The sequence below is a fragment of the Equus caballus genome, chromosome 28, assembly GCF_041296265.1.
Source record: "Equus caballus isolate H_3958 breed thoroughbred chromosome 28, TB-T2T, whole genome shotgun sequence".
Taxonomy (NCBI): Eukaryota; Metazoa; Chordata; class Mammalia; order Perissodactyla; family Equidae; genus Equus; species Equus caballus.
Genome location: NC_091711.1, coordinates 23,773,859 through 23,797,466, shown reverse-complemented (window position 1 = coordinate 23,797,466; position 23,608 = coordinate 23,773,859). Strand labels below are relative to the sequence as shown.

The 23,608-nt window shown below is 35.6% G+C and overlaps 2 protein-coding genes across 9 annotated transcripts in view; one reads left to right on the top strand and one right to left on the bottom strand.

Moving 5' to 3' along the window:
- The window catches only part of EEA1 (early endosome antigen 1), a 134,829-nt gene extending 121,775 nt beyond the window's left edge, over window positions 1-13,054 (top strand). For 4 of the 5 annotated variants that reach the window (XM_023631152.2, XM_070254482.1, XM_023631150.2 and 1 more), the window contains 7 exons: window positions 3,630-3,815; window positions 5,107-5,238; window positions 6,234-6,419; window positions 7,371-7,609; window positions 7,880-8,000; window positions 8,606-8,704; window positions 9,424-13,054. In XM_023631152.2, coding sequence (XP_023486920.1) covers window positions 3,630-3,815; window positions 5,107-5,238; window positions 6,234-6,419; window positions 7,371-7,609; window positions 7,880-8,000; window positions 8,606-8,704; window positions 9,424-9,546 — 1,086 coding nt within the window. In that variant the 3' untranslated portion in view covers window positions 9,547-13,054. The remainder of the gene's footprint in view (window positions 1-3,629; window positions 3,816-5,106; window positions 5,239-6,233; window positions 6,420-7,370; window positions 7,610-7,879; window positions 8,001-8,605; window positions 8,705-9,423) is intronic. The other variant, XM_070254481.1, reaches the window with a different exon arrangement.
- Window positions 13,055-14,500: 1,446 nt separating this feature from the next.
- PLEKHG7 (pleckstrin homology and RhoGEF domain containing G7) overlaps window positions 14,501-23,608 on the bottom strand; it is a 56,210-nt gene continuing 47,102 nt past the window's right edge. For 3 of the 4 annotated variants that reach the window (XM_023631154.2, XM_023631155.2, XM_014736744.3), the window contains 4 exons: window positions 22,926-23,005; window positions 21,028-21,181; window positions 16,931-17,028; window positions 14,501-15,913 (listed from right to left, as the gene is read on the bottom strand). In XM_023631154.2, coding sequence (XP_023486922.1) covers window positions 15,806-15,913; window positions 16,931-17,028; window positions 21,028-21,181; window positions 22,926-23,005 — 440 coding nt within the window. In that variant the 3' untranslated portion in view covers window positions 14,501-15,805. The remainder of the gene's footprint in view (window positions 15,914-16,930; window positions 17,029-21,027; window positions 21,182-22,925; window positions 23,006-23,608) is intronic. The other variant, XM_023631157.2, reaches the window with a different exon arrangement.

Below are 23,608 nucleotides of genomic sequence, written 5' to 3'. Positions count from 1 at the left end.
ATAGGATTTAGATCTCTTAAATCAATATTCTTTCATTAAGCCAACAACAGTTTTTATTATGCCCGAAAGCTACATTGTGTACTAATAATTTTATACGTGAAAGAATAATTCAAATGTATATATGGACAAAAAGAGAAAGACGGAAAGATAAGGCTGTGGAGTTTTATAAGTGTTAGGAAGCCTTGGATAGGGCCGCTATTCCGAAGCTTCCTTGTGCAGATGAGGACACTGAGGCCCGGCTTGGTTTGTGACAGGCCTAGTGTTGCACAGTAACAGAACCATGATTAGATCTCAGTTCTTCTGATTCATTAACCTTTATTCTTTTACATCATTTCACTAGAATTTGTTTTTATAAAATAAGAGTATTGATAAATTCTATAGTAATGCTTCCAAAATGCAAAGTATCTGAACTAAGGAAGTTAATTTAAAAAAGAGAAGTAAATTCCTAGGGAAGTTCAAATGATATTTATAGACCAGAATCAGCCGTTATTTTTCTTTTGCTTCAGTGATGTTACATAATCTTGTGTATAAGAGAAAAAGGGAGAGGTTCAGAACCTTGTAACATGACACCTACCTAAGTCAAGGCTGCCCTCTGTGGGCTGAGGAAGTATACCAAGACCCCAGTAGAATGGAAGACTGATTGGCCTGATCTATGCTTCTAGCACCATCTGCTGGATTATTTATGAAATACTTAGGTTTATTGAATGGATATTTCAAATTGGCTGTGCTGTGTGCTGTCCTTTGTTGTCGAGGAAAGATAAAAGTGGAATTTAACTGTAAATTTTGCACCCTGAGTAAAGTGAAAATTCTAGCCTAAGTTTAGAACTAAATATAAATCTTCTTAACCTAGTACTTTCTTATGTCATCTCATCAGACATCAAGGAAAAATAATAATTAAAATGTCTAAAGTTATATTTTGAAAGAAGGGAAAAGTTGTTAAGCAGACAAAAAAACAATAGCTACCACAGAACACTGCAGAAATTCTTTTTTAGCTACACTTCTATACTGTGATTGGGGTATTCAGGGTCAAGGTTAATAGTCGATCTACTTGGGGATTTGTCTATTCCAGTGGGAGTGGATGGGTTAAAGATGGCCCCAATAAAACCATGAAATGGGAGAGGGGAGTTCCCTAAGGGAAGAGATGCCTAGCAGATGAAAACAATGTGGTCTGCAACAAGAAAAATAAAAGGAATATTTAAAATGCATGGCAGTATACTACTGAATGACGTAGGTGGATGTTCAGAGGCAAGGTAGAGCAATGTGTCTTGGCATCTTCAGAAAAGAGTGGTCCAGATTTTGAACTTGACTTTAAAGATTTAATCACTGGGTTTTTGTGACTGAAATTTTACAGGCCATTATTTATTTTTTTTATTGAGTTATTGATAGGTTACAATCTTGTGACATTTCAATTGTACATTAATGTTTGTCAGTCATGTTGTAGGTGCACCACTTCACCCTTTGTGCCCACCCCCCACCCCACCTTTCCCCTGGTATCCACTAAACTGTTCTTGGTCCATAGTTTTAAATTCCTCATATGAGTGGAGTCATACACAGATTATCTTTCTCTTGCTGAGAAACATAATTCTCTCAAGGTCCATCCATGTTATTGCAAATGGAATGATTTTGTTCTGTTTTGCAGCTGAGTAGTATTCCATTGTATATATGTACCACATCTTCTTTATCCATTCGTCTGTTGATGGGCACTTAGGTTGCTTCCACGTCTTGGCTATTGTAAACAGTGCTGCAATAAACATTGGGGTGCACAGGACTTCTGGGATTGCTGACTTGATGCTCTTTGGATAAATACCCAGTAGTGGGATGGCTGGATCGTATGGTAGTTCTATTTTTAGCTTTTTGAGGAATCTCCATAATGTTTTCCATAGTGGCTGCACCAGTTTGCATTCCCACCAGCAGTGTATGAGGGTTCCTTTTTCTCCGCAACCTCTCCAACATTTGTTGCTATTAGTTTTAGATATTTTTGTCATTCTAACGGGTGTAAGGTGATATCTTAGTGTAGTTTTGATTTGCATTTCTTACAGGCCATTATTAAACCATGGGCATTTTGCAGTTCTCGTGGGCAGAGATTGGGGGTGCTGTTGCTTTCAGGATCTAGCAAGCCTTGGTATTCTTTAGCATTAGATCAGGACCTCTGTTACCTAATTACAATTGCTGTAGACTGTGTGGACTAGGCTGTGTCAAATTTTATTCTCTTACCTGAAATCGCTCTCCCTCTGTGTGATATTTAGGTCAGTTCCCACGTGCACCACGGAACCTTCTGTAAGCACATTGCACAGGGAGCTCTCACCTGCATAGTTTTTCTGTGCATTTGACACATAGCACATGCTCTACTACCCTATACAGCTTCATTTTCCATGCTGGTTGTGTTTTTCAGACTATGTAGTTGGCTCCTTTATGTCAAGGACCATCTTTTTACTCTCCTGTTTATCTTAGTGGTATACTCAATTAATGGTTGGCTGCTTGATTAACAAAGAACTATATGACTTTAGATCTTTCCTGAAATGGAAGCCTTAGGGTTCTTAGTGTTCTACTGGAAGCCTTTGAACATTGAAATTTAATGTATATCAGAAAGACTTCTGAGCTGGGTTACTTGTAAAGAATAAACTTTCTCTTTCAGAAAGCTTAAGAAGCCCCTAAATAACATCTTCATTCATTCATTCTTTTTTTTAATCTATTTTTTATTGGATTCTTACCATAACCAAGTCTAGCCAGCAGGGATCCTTCCTAGTCATATCTTTTGCCTCCTTTTCAAAGGAACTACTCTCGCCAGAGTAAGAAAGATGAACAACTTCTAGATGGTAGAAGAGCATCTTAGAGTTAATTTGCTTCTCTGCTGATTCTTAGCAATAGCAGCTGAGACTGGCAAGGTTCCTGCCATGTCCATTACCCACCTGTTACTGGTTGGTCAAGAAGCTTGCTCTTTACCCCAGCTTTGGCTTCTCAAAATATTTGGGCCTTAGAACAGTCTGTGGGCTGTGTTAACTAACAATGCTGCTTCTACCACATAGATGGGAAATTAAGAGGATGGGGTGATGGCCTTGCCGGAAATAGAGCCTCAGACGTCCGGTTGACTTTCCTTTTAGTTCACTTGATCAGGTTGGCAGATGTGAAATACAGTTTTTTTTTTTTCCACGACAGAAAACTCTTTCTGTTTATTAAAGGTTTTAGCAGATCAAGGTGCATCATTGACCCTACAAAACCTATGTATACGTAACATAACATCTAACTATCTTTCTCTTTAAATTGTTTTTTTTTTTCATGTCTCCCCATGTCTTTTCTCTAACCAACATATATGTTTTCTGAGTGTGTTTGGTATGGTCCCTACCTAGTTGATATTCCTTCATATCACTTAGCGAGTAGATAGTTATAGATTATTTCTAGAGGTTTGGGAATTGCTTCAGTTTTAAGTATTTTATGCTAGAAATGTTATCCTTAGGCAAGAGAGTTAATTATCTAGCATTCTTTCTCTTTTACGTGATGTTACTGAAGGGCATGACATATTCTCTCTTTATAGTGTATTGCTTTTCAGTATGCTAATGTTAACTGTTATGTTTCTGTTGAAATTTGCTAAAAAAAAGACATAATAATTTGGGGAAATTGTTTTTTTTAAGTCTGTAGAGGAGAAGCTTTCTCTAGCACAGGAGGACTTGATTTCAAACAGAAATCAAATTGGAAACCAAAATAAATTGATTCAAGAACTGAAGACTGCCAAGACTACTTTGGAGCAGGATTCAGCAAAGAAAGAACAGCAATTAAAGGAGCAGTGTAAAGCACTACAGGATATTCAAAAAGAAAAGGTATTTCATTTTCTGACTAAGTCTAGAATCTGAGAGTTGAATGGCCATAGACATCATCTAGTCAAACCTATTACCCAGTACAGGCCTCACCTTTGTTTTCAACAGCTCTCTCAGATTGACTTCTAGTTTCTGATGAAACTCTTTTGGTAATTGGAATTTTAATGCTAGGAAGTACTTCTTATAGCCTTCTTGTTCTTTCTACCCATTTTTCTTACTGTTCTTTTTTGTTTTACAAACAAATCTATTTTTTATACCATAGGCCGTTGGTTATTCAAAAACAGATGATATAGACCCTCAACCACTTCTCATATAACATGTTATCTTCTAGATGTGTGAACGAGATAAAAAGGTCTAGAAACAATTCTTAAGCTTGTTAAGAATTCTTAAAATTAAGAATCAGCTTTTTCTAAGGGGAATAGGAGATGAATTTTGTACAAATGATGCTAAGCTATAAAGTTGAAAGCATTGTATTATATAACTAGTACATTTAAAAATCAGTTAAAATTCTATGTGAAAGAGAAATTCAGATTCTAGGAAGCATTTTATTTTTGGTTTCATAGTTGAAATCATACATTTCCATCAGCTGATAGGATATTATTCTGAAGTGTACAATTCCTGAGGTTCTTGGTATATCTAAATTGTGCCATTCCTGAAATTCTCGTTAGTTAAAAAAATCGAAGGATATTTTTGTGGGAGTGGGGCTGGTGAAGCTGAAATGAAATTCATGATTTGTGCCTCAAGTTTAGAAAATTCTAACAGAACTGTAATTTATAGGCCTTTAATTGCAAGGGCTTTAGATCAAGCAGACTTTGTTTTAGTTTTGGCTCTACCTCTAATAGATTATTTAGCTTTTCTAAGCCTTTGTTCCTTTACCTATAAAATGAGGATTAAAAAGAGCTTCCTAGTATAGAGATTAAATTAGATGATATACAATGCTCCTAGTTAGTTGCCTTATGTAAAGATAATGCTAGTAATAATAATAACAATGATAATAGTATTAATAAGAGTAAGAATGGTAGTTCTGGCTAAATTTTATAGTATTCTTACTGTGGCCAGGCACTATTCATTTTACAGTATTAACTATAATTATATAATCTTTATAATGATCTTGTTATTATTGTTCACATTGTATAAATAAGGACACAGAGGCAAGAGAAGGTAAGCAGTTTGCTCAAGTGAACTTTGGTAGAAAGGAACAGAGACAGTGTCATAAATAGTAGCACCATTTTTCTTACATTAATTTTCAGTTAAGTAGTTTAAAATTATTTTTCGATAAATCATTTTTCTACAGGCACTGAAAGAGAAAGAACTAGTAAATGAAAAATCTAAATTGGCAGAGATAGAGGAAATTAAGTGTAGACAAGAAAAAGACATTGCTAAATTGAGTGAAGAACTCAAGTCCCACAAGCAGGAGAGCATAAAGGTATGTTAAGATAATCATTGTTCTTCCTTCTGTATTCTATTACTGTTGTTTAAATTGAAAAAAGAAAAAAATATATATAAAAATTCATTTATTGAGAACCTACTGTGTGCTTGGCACATTGTTTTTTGTTTTTGACAAATACTCTTGCTGTCAGTGTGCTCTTGTGTTGCATAATATCTATACACATATTGAAACTATGTTACTTTTATTTTCAAATTACTGAAAAGTAACCTGAAAGTTTAGATTTTTTTTGAGATGATAATCAAGAGAGCTATTGATTTAGAAAATTATGCTTGTAGATAGTAAACTTCAAAATATGTAAGAGTTTAGAATCAAAATTTTAAGGGATTCTGTTTTTTCAATTGTTTTTCTTCCTAAAATCCTTGAATAATCGCTTGTTTTGAACATTTTTGCTGTCATAAGCATAGCTAGGGTGCCAGATGAAGAAACTAATTGTTTATAGTTTGCTTTGTAAAATGTTATTTGGTTTTTTTATAGAAAGATTCGATTCTTTCCTCAGTGGTCTTATAATACCTTTTATGTCAATCAGTATACTTACCATTTTGCTTTATAATTAATTAGCTCTATTTCATTATGTTCTTCCAGACTGTGACTTCTTTAAAGCAGAGAATGTATATAATTCATCTTTATATACATCCCCTTAGAACCTAACACGCTATGTGATGCCTAAATGGTGACCAATAAATGCTTGCTAAGTGAAGAAAGAAAATAGTGGGTAGAAAATTCTTACATAATTTAATCAAAACATACCCATGCAAAGTATCACTTGAATTTAAATGATTGTTGAGCAGGAAGTAAATAATCTTGCATCTTTCTCACCAGTTGTTTGATATACTGAACTTTAAGAATCTCATAAGAGAAGAGGCTAAAATCCATATTGTGTATATTGTTGTGATAAGTTGCATAAATTTCAGCTACATTTTGAAATATTCATTATAAAGGATGGTTTACTTTTGGCCTTACTTTTTCAACAGGAGGTAACAAATCTCAAGGATGCCAAACAGCTTTTGATTCAGCAGAAATTAGAGCTTCAAGGGAAAGTAGATTCCCTGAAGGGAGCCCTTGAACAGGAGAAGAGAAACCAGCAAATGCTGAAAGAGCAGATGAAAAAGGAAGAAGATGAGCTGAAGAAAGAGTTTACTGAGAAGGAAGCTAAACTGGTCAGTAAGTTAATGGTGCGAGGTGTGTGTTGTAATTGATTTTGTAAATCCAGTAAGAGAAAATTTTTCTACTTAGAAGTTATCATTCAGATGCTCACCTCACATTTTAATTTTTGACTAAGAAAGGAGATCTGATTTGTTTAAATAGCTGACATGTCGTTGGATATATTTTATTCTGTAATTACATTTTGGTTTATGTAAGTGAAAATCCAATAAAACGTAATTCAAAAAAATAAGAACACTTTTAGTACCAGAAAAACAAACAAACCCACAGCTATGTAAATTGAGGTAAATGTTGTGAATGCCAGCCATGTTAAACTCATTTGTCTGGGTAAAGTGATGTTGATAAGGGGGAACGGAAACTCAGTTTGGAATTATGATGACCAAATTTTACTCTTCCTTCCCTAAGTTGTGCACGCCAAATGGGAAGCATCTGGCTTTCCTCTGTTCATCTGGCTATTGAATTAAGTCCAAATATCCCTAGATAAACTTGACTGCTGAATGTTTTAGTTGAAGAATTGCAATTTCAAGTTGACATGGTGATTTAAAGGGTTTGTATTGTTTTTTGGTAGGTTGATAGAGGCAAAAGGAAACGTATGGAATTTGAGACATAAAAAGTCAGCTTTGTCTCAGGGCACTTTGCTGTCTCTAACCATATGTTCTTCCCTCGCTCTAGTGGAAAAAAGGAAAATCTCGAATTGCTTTACCTTAGCTTGATCTTATAAGAGGGTTGCTGACCATCATTTCAGCATTATGGCCTTTGAACCAGTTCAAATTATACAAATGTTTGTGGAATCAATTTTATTAGTGTATAAAGAAATAGATTCTCCTGTCTTCTTTCCTGAAGAAATATTATTTATGTTGCCAGTATTTTAAATTCAGTAACTATCTTAAATTTATTTTGCACTACTTTTGTGATAATTTTTTCCCCACTCTTTTTCCTTTTCTCAGCATTCTGAAATAAAAGAAAAGGAAGCCGGAATGAAGAAGTATGAAGAAAATGAAACTAAACTTAGCATGCAGATTACAGCATTAAATGAAAACCTGGGCACTGTAAAGAAGGAGTGGCAGTCCAGTCAACGGAGAGTTAGTGAGCTCGAGAAGCAGACGGATGACTTACGGGGTGAAATTGCAGTATTGGAAGCAACGGTTCAGAATAATCAAGATGAAAGGAGGGCACTACTAGAAAGGTGATTGATGTCTAGTAACATTAGTTTGTCTCCATTATAAGGATAAAAAGATTGTCATATTGCACATTTGTTAAAATAGAAGAAAAATCTTGAGAAAAGTGCATAGCTCCTGCAGATATTTAAGTAGCCATGTTAGAAACTAACCCTTAAAACAATCAGATAGTTGGAATTAATGCGTTATATTTAAAGTTACTGAAGTGGTTCATTATCTGTGTTCTAGAAGGGTCTTTAATGATTTTTAAAAAATTATCTCTTGGCAATCTATTCTAGGTGTCTTAAAGGAGAAGGTGAAATAGAAAAGCTTCAAACCAGAGTGCTAGAATTGCAGAGAAAGCTGGACAACACAACTGCAGCAGTGCAGGAGCTGGGCCGAGAAAATCAGTCCCTTCAGGTGAGTCCCGGGTGCTGTGAGGCAGTGTTTTAGTCTAGACTTTACCTCTTAGTGAAAAGCATATTTTCAACCTTTACAAAAACTCATTTGTTTAATAAATACATTTGAATGGTTACTGTCTGTGCAGCAGTATTGTAGGTGTTATGGGTAATTAAATATGAGAGAGAAAGAAATTGTCTTGAGAGACCCTAGGGATTACCAGAGAGCCGTGTCGGTCACGAATTGTCAGTGCGGGAAAAATTCAAGAATATCAAGGAGTAGATAAGTCGCTATGTGTTAAAGAAGTGACCTGAATGTGCTCAGAGTCGTGAGGGGGATTGATCATTAGGGTTAGAATGGATGGGAAATCACCAAAAGTTAAAGATTACCAGTGCCTTTGAGGAGTAAAATTTGATTCACTTTATTTATTTATTTTTGGTCATTCAGACTTAAGAATGTAGCACCTTTTGACAATGGAAGTTAACTGAAGAATTTCTGATGTTAAAAATTTTATGCCATGGTGCATATAGTCAAAATTTTATAAAACTTGGGCACCAAATTAGAAATTATCTATCATTCTTTAAAATGTTGAATATTATAATGTATTGAAACTTTTGTTTTAATAGATCAAACATACGCAAGCGTTGAATAGAAAGTGGGCGGAAGACAATGAAGTACAAAACTGTATGGCCTGTGGGAAAGGCTTTTCAGTAACAGTAAGACGGGTAAATGATTGTGTTCATATTGCTGTGGTTTGGATTTTATTCCTCAGTGATAATTAATGTTTTAACCATCAGAATAGTCCTGCATTTGACAGATTTAAAAACTTTTTCCATTTATTGGTTAATTTTCATTTGCAACTACATAGAATAATTAAATTTCATACAGTCTAGTTTTTGGTTAGCATACGTATTTCAATTTTAGTTTTAAAATCAGTCTTTGCCTTCCTACTGACTTACTCTCTGGAATAATCATTTTCTGAACCAGTGTGCCAGTATTAAACTCATATGTTTAAGTCATCATTGGGTTCTTTTAAAGAAGGAAAAAGCAGAGATTAAAAAAGTTTATTCTAAATAATACCATCATGTGATGTTTCAAGTTTATGTCCCTGCTGGAGAAATTATGCCTGAAACATTTGGCAAATAAGAAGTTTTTCATCTGATAGAGTTGCTTTATTAACACTTTTAAATGCCTCCTAAGTTTCTTTTGATAATTCCATGATAAAATCCATATAAAATGTTTAGCATAGTGTCTGATAAATAGGAAGCATTCAATATAACTAAGGGATTAAATTGACATATTCAAATATTATTTTATTAAATCATACACTAATCACTTGAAAGTTAATATACCTTCACAGTGCAGTTTGCAATATTCTTATAGTCTCATAATGCTTTTGGTATAGTTTTAATGCTTGAAATTGTTTAATTCTTGTCATTTACAGCATCACTGCAGACAATGTGGGAATATCTTCTGTGCTGAATGTTCAGCCAAAAATGCCTTAACTCCTTCTTCCAAGAAGCCTGTTCGTGTCTGTGATGCATGTTTCAATGACTTGCAGGGATAGTGGGTTATCACAACTTCAGAGTAATATTACACTAACATTAGATTTTTAATAAATGCACTTAATAGAGGTCTTGGACTACTATTTGATTTGGACAGTGGTTGCAATACTAGACCAAATTAGAATTGGTATATTTTGGAATGTTATCAATATCAAGTAAAACTCTTCTATTTTTGTGAGACTTGGGCTCATCTTTCATTACTTTTTTCCATTTAACCCCGGAACAGCTTTCATGCCAAGTTTAGAATTAGCCAATGAAATGTAAATAAACTTTGGATGGAAAATAGCAATGTATTTTTTTAAATATAATTTCATTGTTCACAAATCACATGAATACACTTCCATAGCTTCTATTTTCTTCCAAATTTAGTGTACAGAAATGTACATGGATGATGTTATCACATCATATATGTTGCACAATAACACATTGATTATATTAAATATTCTCTTTGTGAAGTCATGCACAGAACTATAAAACTTTCTTTTTTTCTTATATATAGGTCCATAGCTGAGTTGCATTATTATGTTATAAATTTACTACTCAAGTGTTCTAAGTACAGTTTATGTTGAAATATGTATTAACCATGAATTCAAACATGGTTTTTGTTTTAACGATACTGATTAAATTCTCTTGGGTGGATTTTATGAAAACCTCTGTAAAGTCATTTTGCGTGCTTTATGGTTATTCTGGGGTTGTATTTTAAAGATTAGGGTTAATTTTTCTTTTTGTCTTTTTCTATCTCGTGTTTAAACTCCCACGTAGTCTCCATTAAGAATCCTACACAGCTTCCCACCCTGACCTCCAGTTGGAAGATGAAACATAATTGTATACTGTTCCTATTCTCAGATTCTTCTAAACGGGAGTCTTCTGAGGCTAGCCTTCATGTTCACCCTCAGTTTGTCTTTCCAGCATCTTTAGGAATCGGTCTGCTTTTTAAATGGACTTTCTTTTCTCCTTTATTTGGTTTAACCTTTCTGAGCATAGCTCAGCTTTCCTTCATTGCAATTGTTTTATAATTTTGCATCTTAAAGCTAGTAACTGATATTGCTATAGTCTCATCTGTGAAAACAAAATACAAAATGGAAAGGAGATATTGAATATTCTACTTTATATTTTCTTCTTACCAAATACGGAAGAATTTTTAAAAGTTGTGAACTTGGCTTAAATTTAAAATGGTTCTCAATTTGGGGTTCCATATCAACAGGTAAATCTCTTTACTTTGCAAAAATAATGTTGTGAAATTACCTTAAAGTAACAGCTGGAGAATAAAGTATTACTGAAAACGTATTTAGGGATCCCAAAGTTACAGTCAGAACTGAAGCAGAATGGCTAATTAAGGATAATTAAAAATTAGCTTATTTGTATGCTGAACAATGAAACTGAACTTCAATTATGGTTCTAATAATTTGGAAAATTGGAAAACATCTGAAGAGAGAAGTCATTAATATTGGTTTTATTGCTCTTTCTAGAGAGGAAATGGACAGTTATGCATTTGTTCAGCACAGTCATTTGGTGATAGTAGCAGGAAGGATAGGAGTTAATATTTCATTTACAATAAAGAGTTTATAATATATACTTGCTTTCAAATATCATGCTGAAATGAAATTATTATGTTTCTGCTATACTTGCAACATATAAACTAAGAGAGATTGCCACATATTCATTTAATTATTAAAAAAACCCATTTAAGTAAACCCTGTTGTCAGTAGCTGTTAAGGACCCTGATTGAGTCCCTAGACTTGATAAACATATGTCGTTGAACATATTTAATGAAGAAATACAATGGCTCTTTATTAAAAATAATAGTTGGATAATATAAAGTGAACTAAAATTATGCATTTTCATATACTTATAAATCCTTTCAAATAGTCTTAATTCTATACTTTTACATATAGGTAATGTAATAAATGTGTTGGAAAAATAGATATTCACAGCACCACTGTTTATTATTTTTTTTAAGATGATAAAACTTCATGAGAATTCTTCTGGATTAGAATATTTGTTCACTTCATCTCCTAATTGGGTGCACTGAAGCCCTTTTCCATGTCTTGTTTCCCTACTCATATACTCACAAAAAACCTATGGGGAGAATAAGTAAAACCATATATGTTTGAGTGATTTTCTAAGTTTTATCTAGCTAATTTCATTTCATAGATCCCGAATAATTTACCCTAGGCTACTATAGTCGTAATATTAGAAATGAAACCTAATATTTTTGCTGTTAAACTCTCACCAGTGTACGGTGTTTTGGACACAAAAATTAAAGGGTTTTCTTTTTCTTTTAATTAAAAAGTCATCATTTGAGTCCTTATTGGCTCTACATTTTAGATGTCTGTTGGTATTATTTGTCAGTGAGTTAGAGCGGGCACAGAGAGCATCTCCCAGCTCTTGGCTCTAAAGCAAAGCATATTGGCATCACGAGATAGTAAATTCCAAACCCCAGCACAGAAATGTGAGTTAAAATCAAGTCTTGCTGGGTTAGTGTACAGTAAACTTTACCCACGGAATTTTTTAATAGAAAGAAGGCAAAGCTGCTGGTATAGGATTTTTTATTTTGAAGAAAAAGAGGGAAACAAACACAAAACCTCAATGCAGTGTACAAATAACATTTTGTTCAACTACCTCTTAATGTGGAATTAGCTAGTTTAATAGTTTCTTCACAGTAATGTTAAATGGTAACTGCCAAATTTGTTAGTTTCTCATCTCTTAAAAAGGCTTTATGATTATTTTATAGTTTTGAGAACTTTAAAACCAGTGTTTTTTTTTAAAATTTGCAGTTGCATAAAAATGTTTAGCTTTTAAGTGGAGAGCAAATTATGATCATATATTTTGATATTCATGACCTATTTGATTAGCAGTTTTTTTTTTAAATGCACTTTGGCTATAAAACCATGGATGATTTGACCCATAAGATTTAAATGTGCCATTAATTTAGCATTCCTAGACATGAGCTTGATGAATGGTATTCTGTAGTTAAAATGTGCCACACATCATTGTGTCTTAATTGCCCTTTGCCTGAATTTTAATGATCAATTTGTTATTGTTGCAGATGTGAATATTGTGCATAAACTTACTAAATTTATGTAAAATTGTATAAAATAGAATTCAAAATAGTTAAATTCTTTGTGTAGAAGTACTGAATTTGTTGTAACATGATGCAGTTAATGTATATGACATTCTGTGCTTCCTTGAACTGGATCATATATTCATAGCTTCTGTAGATAGTTTTGCATGAAGATTTTCTTGTTTAGTTGTTGGATTCATTATTTGTATTGTGTTTACTATGTGTGATTATGTAGTTGTGCCTTATTTTGTGAGAGAGTTTGGCTCAGTGAATACTGTAATTTCTAAACTCAGTGATTGGAAGGTTATTGATTATAAATGTATCTGATAAATTACATGACAGCATTTAAATCTGTATAAAGAACAATGGAAGGATCCTTATCGAATTGTTGCTTTTGTTTTTTTAATATGTTAAAGATGATATTAAAAAACCATTTCTTTCTAGTAGATATATTCTGTGACTATAAATTATTTTGTTTATTTAAAAAAGAAAACAAGTATTAACCGTTTTGCATTAATTTATTTGTAGAAGGTTAGAACTTTGCACTTGGATATGGACAGTGGGTATGCTTTAATGTTCAACTTAGAAGAGTAGTTAAGTTCATAATTTCAGGAGAAGTTACTAATGCCATTTTGCTTGAGACATTCCCTTTTCACTCCATTCATTATTATGGAGAATTAACAGAACTAAAAAAAATATATTAAACAATATAAGTTAATCCTTTCTTTCATTGTATATCCAAGTTTTATACCCAGGTGACCATTTAAAGATATTTTTCTGAAGGTTCAATGTACCTTTGGTTTTTACTGTTTTTTCCTAGGAACCAAGTTCCAGAAGTGCTTTTTCATTTTACTCTAATGTGCTTCCCTCCAAAGAGTTTAATGTGTACATCCTCAAGCACTTACCATATTAGATATTAGATGTGTTCTTTTGTAAGCTTTGTAGAATTGCAGTTTAAATATATAGCATATTCTTTTTAAGGATTTTATTTTATTGTGGTAAGAACACTTATGACATCTCCCCTTTGACAACATTTTAAATGTTCAGTACAGCAGATCTCTAGAGTTTACTCATCTTGCTTAACTGAAACTTTATGCCAATTGATTACAACTCCTCATTTCCCCCTCTCCCCAGCCCCTGGCAACCACCATTCCACTCTTTGATTGTATGAATTTGACTATTTTAGATAGCTCATATAAGTGCAATGATGCAATATTAGTCTTTCTGTGACTGGCATATTTCCCTTAGCATAATGTCCTCAAGGTTCATCCATGTTGTTGCATATTGCAGAATTTCCTTCTTTTTTTTAAGGCTGAATAGTATTCTGTTGTATGTAGATATCACATTTTCTTTATCCAGTCATCTGTTGGTGGACATTAAGATTTTTCCCACGTCTTGGCTATTGTGAATAGTGCTGCAGTGACTATAGGAGTGCTAATATTTCTTTGTATTTAGAATATTCTTATACTGTTTCACATCCTTGATGTTAATTTAGTCAATATTTCTCTCCTGTTAATGAGGTTTAAGGGAGACACTAGTTTTTTATACATATAAATATATGATTACTTTATACTTATAAATATGGCTACCGGACTCATGAGACTAAAGGTACCTTGAGAGATTGCTAGTCCTAGTCCACTGCCCTCCTCTTAGGTCAGTTTATATCTAAAAATCCCTGCAGAATGATTATTTTTTTTTTTTCCTCAAAAAATATATTTTTTGGCCAGAAATTTCTTCCTAAATCTTCTGTTGCATAAATCGGTGTTGTCTTCTCCTGGACATAATTGCTTTCATTCCCCTCCAGATCCCATCTCTAGGAATGAACTTGAAGTCTATTCTCCCCTTCTTTGCCTTTTTTCTTTTTCTCATTTATTCTTAGACATTAACAATAGTTAGTGCTCTCCAGATTTTCCTTTTATTTTCACTCACTCTTAAAAATGTCTGACATTATTATACAGAGACTTGACCCTCCATTCTAAAAGTGCCTGGCCCTTGCACAAGAGCGTATATGCTGCACTTGTCTGTCCTGCCTGGCTTGTATGGTGAAATCTGCATTTTCCTCAAAGAATTAACTGTGCACATGACCTCTGCAAGCATCGTCCTCTCTATCCCGTTCTCCAACTTAAGGAAATCAGTTAAGGTATTCTTGTCTTACAGCCCAAGTTGATAAATTTACTACTTCCATTTTGGATATTGCAAGAGGTACTGTGCCTGAAATTAAAATTTGTGGATTTCCATTTGGGAAAATATAATCTGACCATAAGAACTAGTTCCTTGAATGCAGTTACTAGTATATTCCACCGTGATAATATCATAATTCAAGCTGCCTGTCTTGAAAAATTCTAATGAAGTTTCAAGTCCTGCCAAATAAAATTAAGTGACTGTACTGCGCTAAAACACACACACACATCCCCCACTTAAAACCAGAAAGTAGTTTTATACAAACTCATTCTTCAAAAAATGAGACTTTAAGATATCTTGCTATTTCTATGAAAATCTCCCCGGTAAAAGTGTAGTTGGTGAAACTGGAACAGATATTTGCTTTTTCTTTCTTAAAATAATGGAATTTAGTCTTTGGGATTTTCTACTTCCAAGTTAGAGTATTATACAGTATACCTGAGGTAAGTAAACTGTTGGAGAATAGGAATTTAAAAACTGCTCTTAAACGGTAGACCTTATTTATTGCTTAATATATTAAAACTGCAATCAAACTTTGTATCGAAAGAATTATCACTGTGTGTGAGGTAGAACTATAAAGCAGTAAGAATGACTTATAAGCCATGTAGGAAAATTGGTTTCATTATACATATACACAAAGTAAGATGTTAGAATTCACATTGGACCCAAAGCGGGACATTGTTTTACTCCTGACATTCCATTTATATGATCATTGACCCTTTACAAATTATAATAGCACCATACTTCACCCTTCACTCACACCTCTTGCAAGCCCAAATGAAGCATTCTAAGTCTGGATATCAGTATATGCTTGCCAAGAAATTCCTCAGAGTTCAAATTTATTGTAGTCATTATTCCTCTATACTGAGGATTTTCCTAGCTCAAATTCTCAAATTTTGGAACTCCTTTAAAATGAACATTTCCTTCTAGCTCATCACTAGATAAGTGTTACAAAAGTTTGAATGAAAGAATACCTTAATTCCTAATGTCTAAAAAGGTGTGCCACTTATTTTAGGTCCCTAAATTTCAGAGGATTCTGCAGGCAATGTGAATGAAGATATTTTCTTGGTTTCCTGACTCTTGGTGAAGCAAGAGATTGCTGCTGTTATTTGTGCCATCCATATTTTCTGTTAAAAGAAAGATATATAGGGGGAGAGAGAGAGAGAGAATGTTAAACTGACAATTTCTCACATATTTGGGTTAATATTTCCCTTTGTATTTATTGACTGGCTGTTTAAAACTGAAAACTAATGAAACATTTGCATGTTTCCCATTTTCTATCTTACATCTATTTCATAAGTATCTCTAATCATATACAAAAATGCAAATGAATTAAATGAGCATGGTATGCAAGTTGGATAAACAGCCACGAGTAATCAAAGCATCAAATAATCAATGATGACTAATTAAGAAAATGAGCACCGAGATTATATATAAATAGTTTGAAAGCTGAATTTCTTGAATTTCCATTTTGTGTGGAAGTAGAAGTTCTTAACCAGTGGCATAATTTGAAAAACAGACTGAGGAAGGTGACCCAGCAAATTGAGTCCTTAGGAATAATGCAATATTGCATTTATTGTCTGGACACCTTGTAGCCATGATGAAAGCCTACCAGAGGAAAGACAAAAATGGAAACTTCTGAGATAGAGAAACCAGAGTCAGACAAGCAGCTGCTCTTCAACTCCATAGCTGCAAAAACAGCTATGTATTTTCAAAACTTGAAGAGCAGACTTGACATGGTTCATTATTGCACTATTAACTCAGTTAAGCTGACGTCACATTATTTGTATACTGGGACTTTGGGGTTAATTGGAGCATCTGAAAAGTCAATCACGCAATGCAAAGCAGTTCTTCCCCATTTCCTGCAGAAACTGCAGAACTCAGAGGCAGCTCTAGAACTCCTGCCACGGGAGAAGGGGAGGTTGTGTCAACCCTGCGAGTGTGAGGAAACTGTCTCCTCCGAGCTTTCTGAGCATGATGTGGACTCGCTCTGCATATCCCTCCCCTCCTCCCAGCTTCTGCCCGTCCCAGAGCCCTGGGGGAAATACGGAACTTCCCATTCACTGTTACTTAAGAGGCTTGGGATGAGGTTTGTCCTCGTGTCAAGACTGAAGAAGCAAAACCTACAAAATTGAAATACATACTTTGATGTTTTCCGTTTGGGCTTGTAATAAGAATGCTGCTATACACTGTCGATATCTGTTTTCATGTTGTATAAGGAAAGCATTTCTCAGCCCAAAGACTAGAAAAAGATTACAAAGACAAAAAGCCAAATCATTTAATGTGGCATCCAACAGTTCCGCACTACAAGAACCTGGAGTTTTTGTTTGTTTTTTAACAAAGGTGGGAGTTTTATGTAGATTACAAAAAAATAATAATAATAAAAATCTGATTCCAAGACCAAGACTTCACTACTATGTCCAAATGGAGCCTACTTAAGTATGAAAACCCTTTATTCCTTAGCTATGACTTCTGGAGCTTGAGGAAATGTAATAACAGCTTAAGTAATGGAAAATGTGCTTCTCGGTTAGTAGACATTTGGTCCTGTCCGAAACGTCCATAAGATGTATTTGGTCCATGCCAAAATGTTCATCAGACATTTTGTCCATGCCAAAAGGTCCTTGATATCTGTCACCTTTGGTCATGTCCAAAACATCCATGGAGATATTTGGTCTATGCCAAAAGGTCCTTGACATTTGGTTCTGTCTAGAACATTCATCAGACATTTGGTCCAAGCCAAGAGATCTTTGATATTTGGTCCTGTCCAAAACATCCATGGACACATTGGGTCCATGCAAAGAGGTCCTTGATATTTGGTCCTGTCCAAAGCCATTTGGCCTGGAACAAATATGCTCATGGACATTTTGGACAGGACCAAATGTCAAGGACCTTTTGGCATAGACCAAATATCTAATGGACCAAATGTCTTACAGACGTCTTGGACAGAACCAAATGTCCTGTGAGGGGTCTCCTCCGTAAGGAATAAACTTAGCATATTAGGTGGATTTGGTATATGTAAAATATAGATAATAAAAATACGGAAAGAATGTAATTCTTACTTTTTTGACCCTCACCACTCCTTTTCAAAATATTTATTTTTGTATTTAAAGGGAAGTCACATCAAAACAAGAGTTATAAACAAATTAAGATGAGGCAAAAATACAAAACCACCTGAATGCTTCACAACAGGTCAAGAAAAGCCAAAAAATTGACTCAAGTAAAATCCTACATCCACCAAATTATGTGAAACATAAAACAAAAAGAAACGTTGGCATGGTTTGTGTGTTTGCAAAACAAACAATCTGTTCTGTCATTTCCTAGCTGGTCTCTGAAATCACAGGAGATACTGGGAGAGCAGATTCCTCTTTATATAGCAGGAGCTCTTAAAATGAAAGCTGCTTCCTTGAGTTATTAATACAACTCAGGGAATAAAATTCAGCAGCCCATATATTCTTTCCACAGTCGATTTATGTTTAGGAACAAATAAAAAAACCAAATCAGGGTTGTCTCCTGGTCACATCAGGTACTTCAGAGAGAAGGAGGAGAGCGCTGTCTTTTCTTGGCTGATCATTAAGCTGATGCTTGTCCACTGTTGTGATTTCTATTTGCTGAAGTTTGTGGGTTTAATTCAGACTCATCGAGGCAGGTTGGGCCTCATTTCAGAATCAAAGCGAACGCGAGACATTTATTTTCTTGACTGCAAGAACTGTTCCAGTATCACACATTAGAACAGTCTAAACCTCATATTTCCTAAATTCTATCACAACAAAGTCTAGTGAGGTCATGAAATTCTGTCCAGCTTCCCTAGGGTGAAAGAACTTAAACCTGTTAAAATGACTTTCTGGAAAAAAGATTTGGCTGTGTTTGTTTTACTCCTCGATTTTTCTCCTTCTAAATTCCCTGTAGCAAGTGAGGCTTTAAATAAAGACCAGGTGGTTGTTCTTTGGCTGGATTTTGGAATCCACTCTCCTCAAAAATTGTGAATGTAGTTCTCAGTATTTAAGGTATCCTTCATCTGTTTGGTTTGTAATGTGGGTACAAGGGGCTTTATAAGCAGAAGGACCTGGTATGGCTAGGCTTGTAAAATAAAATAAGGAAATAATAAATGGGCAGGAATAGCTATTTTTTCCACCTAATATAATAATTAAGCATAATTACTGTGTGCTGCGCACTGTGCTATGTTTTTTTCCTTTGTGTGTCATTTAAATCACACAGCAACTGTATAAGATAGGTCAGCTAATTCCTACTTACAAATGCAGAAACAGATTAAATTTTCCAAGGTCACACAGCTTGTAAATGATAGACCCAGGATTTGAAACTAGGTCTCTGTCACTGCAAAGGGCAATCTCTTTTTTCTTTGCCCCTTACACTTTCCCACTCTGCAGCTATTCTGTCTCATGCACTGTATCTGAATAGTCAAAATAACAGGCAAGAGGAATGAGAAAAATAGAAAAATAAAACAGAAACAAGAGATGGTAGTGACAAATCAGAAAATAAAAAATGGTGAAGTATAGTTTTTAAAAAGGTATTGTTTTTATTTAAAAAAAATAAAAGAAATAGAGAAGAAACAACACGCATCTCCCAAAGTAATCCAGTGATCTCAGATTGCCCTGAAGTCCAGTTCTTAAAGCTGGCAGCGCTGGGAGAGACAGCCCTCAGCCGAAGCTGCTTCCAGTCTTCCCCATGGGGCTCTGACAGCTTCCTCCCCTCAAGTCCGTTTATCGTGCCAGAATCTTCTAACTATGGCCACTGTAGTGAGAGAATACATTCCTGGCCTAGGATTCCCTCTGCTGTGACATTTTTCCCCATGAAAAAGTAAGCTAAACAAACAGACGAAAGGAAGTGATTTCTGTGTCTCACATGCTGAGTCTCTGCCTGTCTACACTGCTTTACCATCCTGAGCAGAGAGGAGGCTCACACCCGGTGGTGTTGGGGGTGGGGGGTGCACTCACAGGCAAAGGTTTTGCTCCCCTGAGATGCCCCTTTTTAGGGTTGCTCTGGAAACGCTCTCTGGTTTATGCAGTCTTTGGCCTATATAGACCATGATTGGTCCCAGCTGAATCAGATGTAAGAGTCTTACCGCCTGCCCGGGTCACATTGCAGCGAGCCTTAGTGGAAGTAGAAAGAATAGATAAACGAGGCAGAGGCTCTGGCTCTGGAGCCTTCTGCTCTTGGGGAGAGCGTTTGCTTCCATTCACAAGTTAACATGTGTAAAACATTTAAACATACAACTTGGTTATTTAACATAACTGTGTCAGGGTTTGCTATGATCATTCGTTTGTGTATTCATTCACTCATTCACTGCTCTCTACAAGTTGGTCCTGTGCTAGTCATGGATGTTCTGGGCATGGCGGCTGGGGTGGGAATTGAGGGGAATGGATAGTGCTCCTCGCTTAGGACAGGAAGGCAGTCCCCTCCCGCCTGGCTTCAGCCGGTCTCCTCCGATCCTATACCCAAGGCAGAATGAGTGTCTGCTTCCTCCTGGACACTGCCGCCATCTACCCGGCACTCGAGACAGAAATGTCCTTCAGGTCCCTGGAGTCCCAGGGCTGTCATGACAGAGGATTTAGTGATCTTTCATTGTTCTGAGAGCTCCCCGAGAACAAAGGCTGTTTCTTGTTCATCTTTGGAACATCAGGACACCCACAGAGTGCCTAGTTCTCAAGAAACTCAGGAGATGCTTGAAAAATGAAAAAAATAATATATATTTCTGACCTATACGCATGATGTATATGTACATATATATTTATGTTTTTATTTATGGCTTAATTCTTTCTATAGAGCTCTAGTAATAAAACATCTTAGGCTTGCATGGCACGTCGTGGTGTACCAGTGCTTTAACAATAGTGACAGTATTAACAATAATTATATAATAGCAATATTAATAATAGCTACATTTATTGAGTGCTTTGCGGGCATTATTTCATTTACTTCTCATGACAACCTACTGAGGTAGGTATTATTATCCCTGTTTTATCAAAAGGAATCTATGGCTTGGAAACCTTAAGTGCCTTCCTGTGGTCACCTAGCTAGCAAGCGGCAGAGCTGGGTCATCTATGCATTGGAAACTAAGTCCAACACTTTCCAGAACTAGTTCATAGAGTGAGTGATGCGTAGCCACATAGGAACTCAAATTGTCTTTTATGAAGACAAATTGGAGTCATTTCCTCTTACCAAAAATGCCAATATAAAACTCTGTGATAGCAGACAGATATGCTGAGTGAAGAAAATAGACACATACCTGACACGTGGAGTGGATCGATACTTTTGACTACCAGTCTATCTAGTGGAATGGGCTGGTCGAGCACCGTGCACGAACCACCCTCTTTTATTACTGTTTGCAGCTCAGGAGTAAGTGAAGGACACATTAGACCAGCGTCTGAGCCTCCGAGTTTCTGAAATTAAAGAGAAAAATAATGTAATAAACAGGAAACAAGTATTGGTGCACATACCTAAAGTGCATCCTTAAGCAAATTGATTTTTGGAAACAGTTGCTTGAAATCCAGCTTACTACTCTTTCTGGATCTTGAAAAGCATTTCCCTAAAGTACATAGTGATTCAAAGCATAGTGTTTCTGATCCCCAAGTTTAATTACCTGAATCAACAATGGGTGCCATCTATACTTGGGAGACATTTTAATCACCGTCATGTCAATGAGAAGCTCTTCATTTCCAGTACCTCTTTAATGAGGGATCTCTATAGTACTGAGTGAGATGAATGAGAAAGGGGAGCCTCATTTTGACTGTCTCTGTCCATCATATCCAATACTAAACTCTAAATAGTTTCCGTGCTCTATAATTTGTAAATAATTGAAATTGTTTTGAATATATGATAAATTTTTTTAAAAGGGTGTAAAAGACTGATTTGCATGAGATATATTGTGCATTAAATAGGAAAGAGGAATTTAAAACAGATTCCTTGTTTTGGAATCAAGTTGTGAAGCATGAAACCAGAATATTACCTTATAATACAGTCACTGTGGGCTGCCATTAATTCATGTGCTCAGATTTGTGCCATTTAAAGTGAAGGTAGGCTGTGCTTAGCGGCAAGGTTTTTAAAGGGGATAGAGATGTTTCAAAGCTTGACTCATTCAGACATGCTAGTTTGGGTAGCTTAAAATAGGAGACCATCCTAGTTTCAAAACTGCACTCTTAATATTCTCCAACACCCATTCCCTCCCCAGCCACCCATCAACTGTTCATAGATTGATTAATGGATGTCTATTTCATTGCTTAAAGATCCTTAAATTATTTAGCCAACATGTCATCTAGAAGCTTAGGTTATTGAAAGATAGATCTACTCTCATGATCTTACATCTGCCTAAGTCTAGTCATTTGGTAAAGAAGTGAGCGGAATGAAGCAACATTAGATATCTCTGATGGCTTAAGACATATATGCAGTTCCTCCTCTCACTGCCAAGGACACGTTTCTGAGAGCCTTAGAATAGGCCCCCTTCCTGATAACTGCTGGCATAGCTGATTCAGGGAACAGACCGTGAAATGGGAGATTAGATAGAAAGCCTTTAGTGAAACTTGAGACCCATGGCTTAATGGCTAGACACAACAACAATAATTAATAACATTATAACAATAACAATAACCATAAACAATATGGGGGAAAATCCCTGTTCTTGGAAGAGATTTTGTGGCTCTAGCTCCCAGGTGACTTATTTTGTCTGCCATGCCAGCAATACGTTAGAATGAGTGGTGGTTATCACCTCGGCACATGGCAGCAGACAGTTTAGAGAGGCCCCCTGCCCCCGACAGCTGTTGTGGCGGTGGACAATTTGGACGAGGAAAGGGCTGATATGGACAAAAGTATTTTGGTCTCATTTTCTTAGGCAGGTCGGGCATAAAGTCCTCTGGCTTCTGGGACTTACCTCAAAAGTATACAGACTAAGTCATTCTAAAAATGCACACTTCCTTTGACATCCTTAAGAAATGTAACGTGCTTTTGTTACTATTTTTTAGTTCAAAGCTATACAACTAAAAAAAGCCAATATTTTGTAATGCCTCCCATTTTTAGAGGGTAGAATCCAATTTGACATATAAGAATCATTTATATTTTTAAAAACACAAGTTATTTAGAACTATTTCTCAGCTTATTAGGCAGATTTCTTTAGAAATAGCCACACTTTACCTTTTTGTTGCGCTTAGTTTTTGTAACTAAGAGGAAATCATCGAAGAGAAACAGATAAACATCTAGGAATCTTGTGCTTTCTGAGGAGAGAAAGAAGGTGAAATTGGGGCGGAAAATTGTAAACAAAGTTTTTGTTCGTTTGTTTAATCTAAGAAGCCCGTAGAAAACAAAACAGAGCAGGTAATCAGAGCACAGCCGGCTTGCAGCTCAGGACGCCCAGTCACGTGGCTCAGAAAACCGCATTCCTGTTGAACTGATTTCTCCCTAAAGCAGAAATCTGATGGGTGCCCACGCTTCCAACTTTAGAGACATTGTATTTGTGATGCATTTCATGTGTCTCTAAGATAACCCGGATGATATCTGTTATGGTTTCAACCTAACCTGGGACATGTCTATCAACAGCATTTGTGCCTCTTGTCTCATCTGGGTGGTCGTTGGCAGAGGTGTACCTTACCAGGAAAAACACATTCTGTCGTCGTTGTGGACTGAATTGTGCTCCCCGACCCCCCTGGCCCATTCATACATTGAAGCCCTAACCTGCCCGGCACCCACAGTGTGGCTGGATTCGGAATAAGGAAGTAAGTAAGATTAAATGAAGGCATAAGGGTGGAGGCCTGATCCCATAGGATTAGTGTCACCCTAAGGGGTTACACCAGAGAGCTCTTTCTCTCTCTGTCACGTGT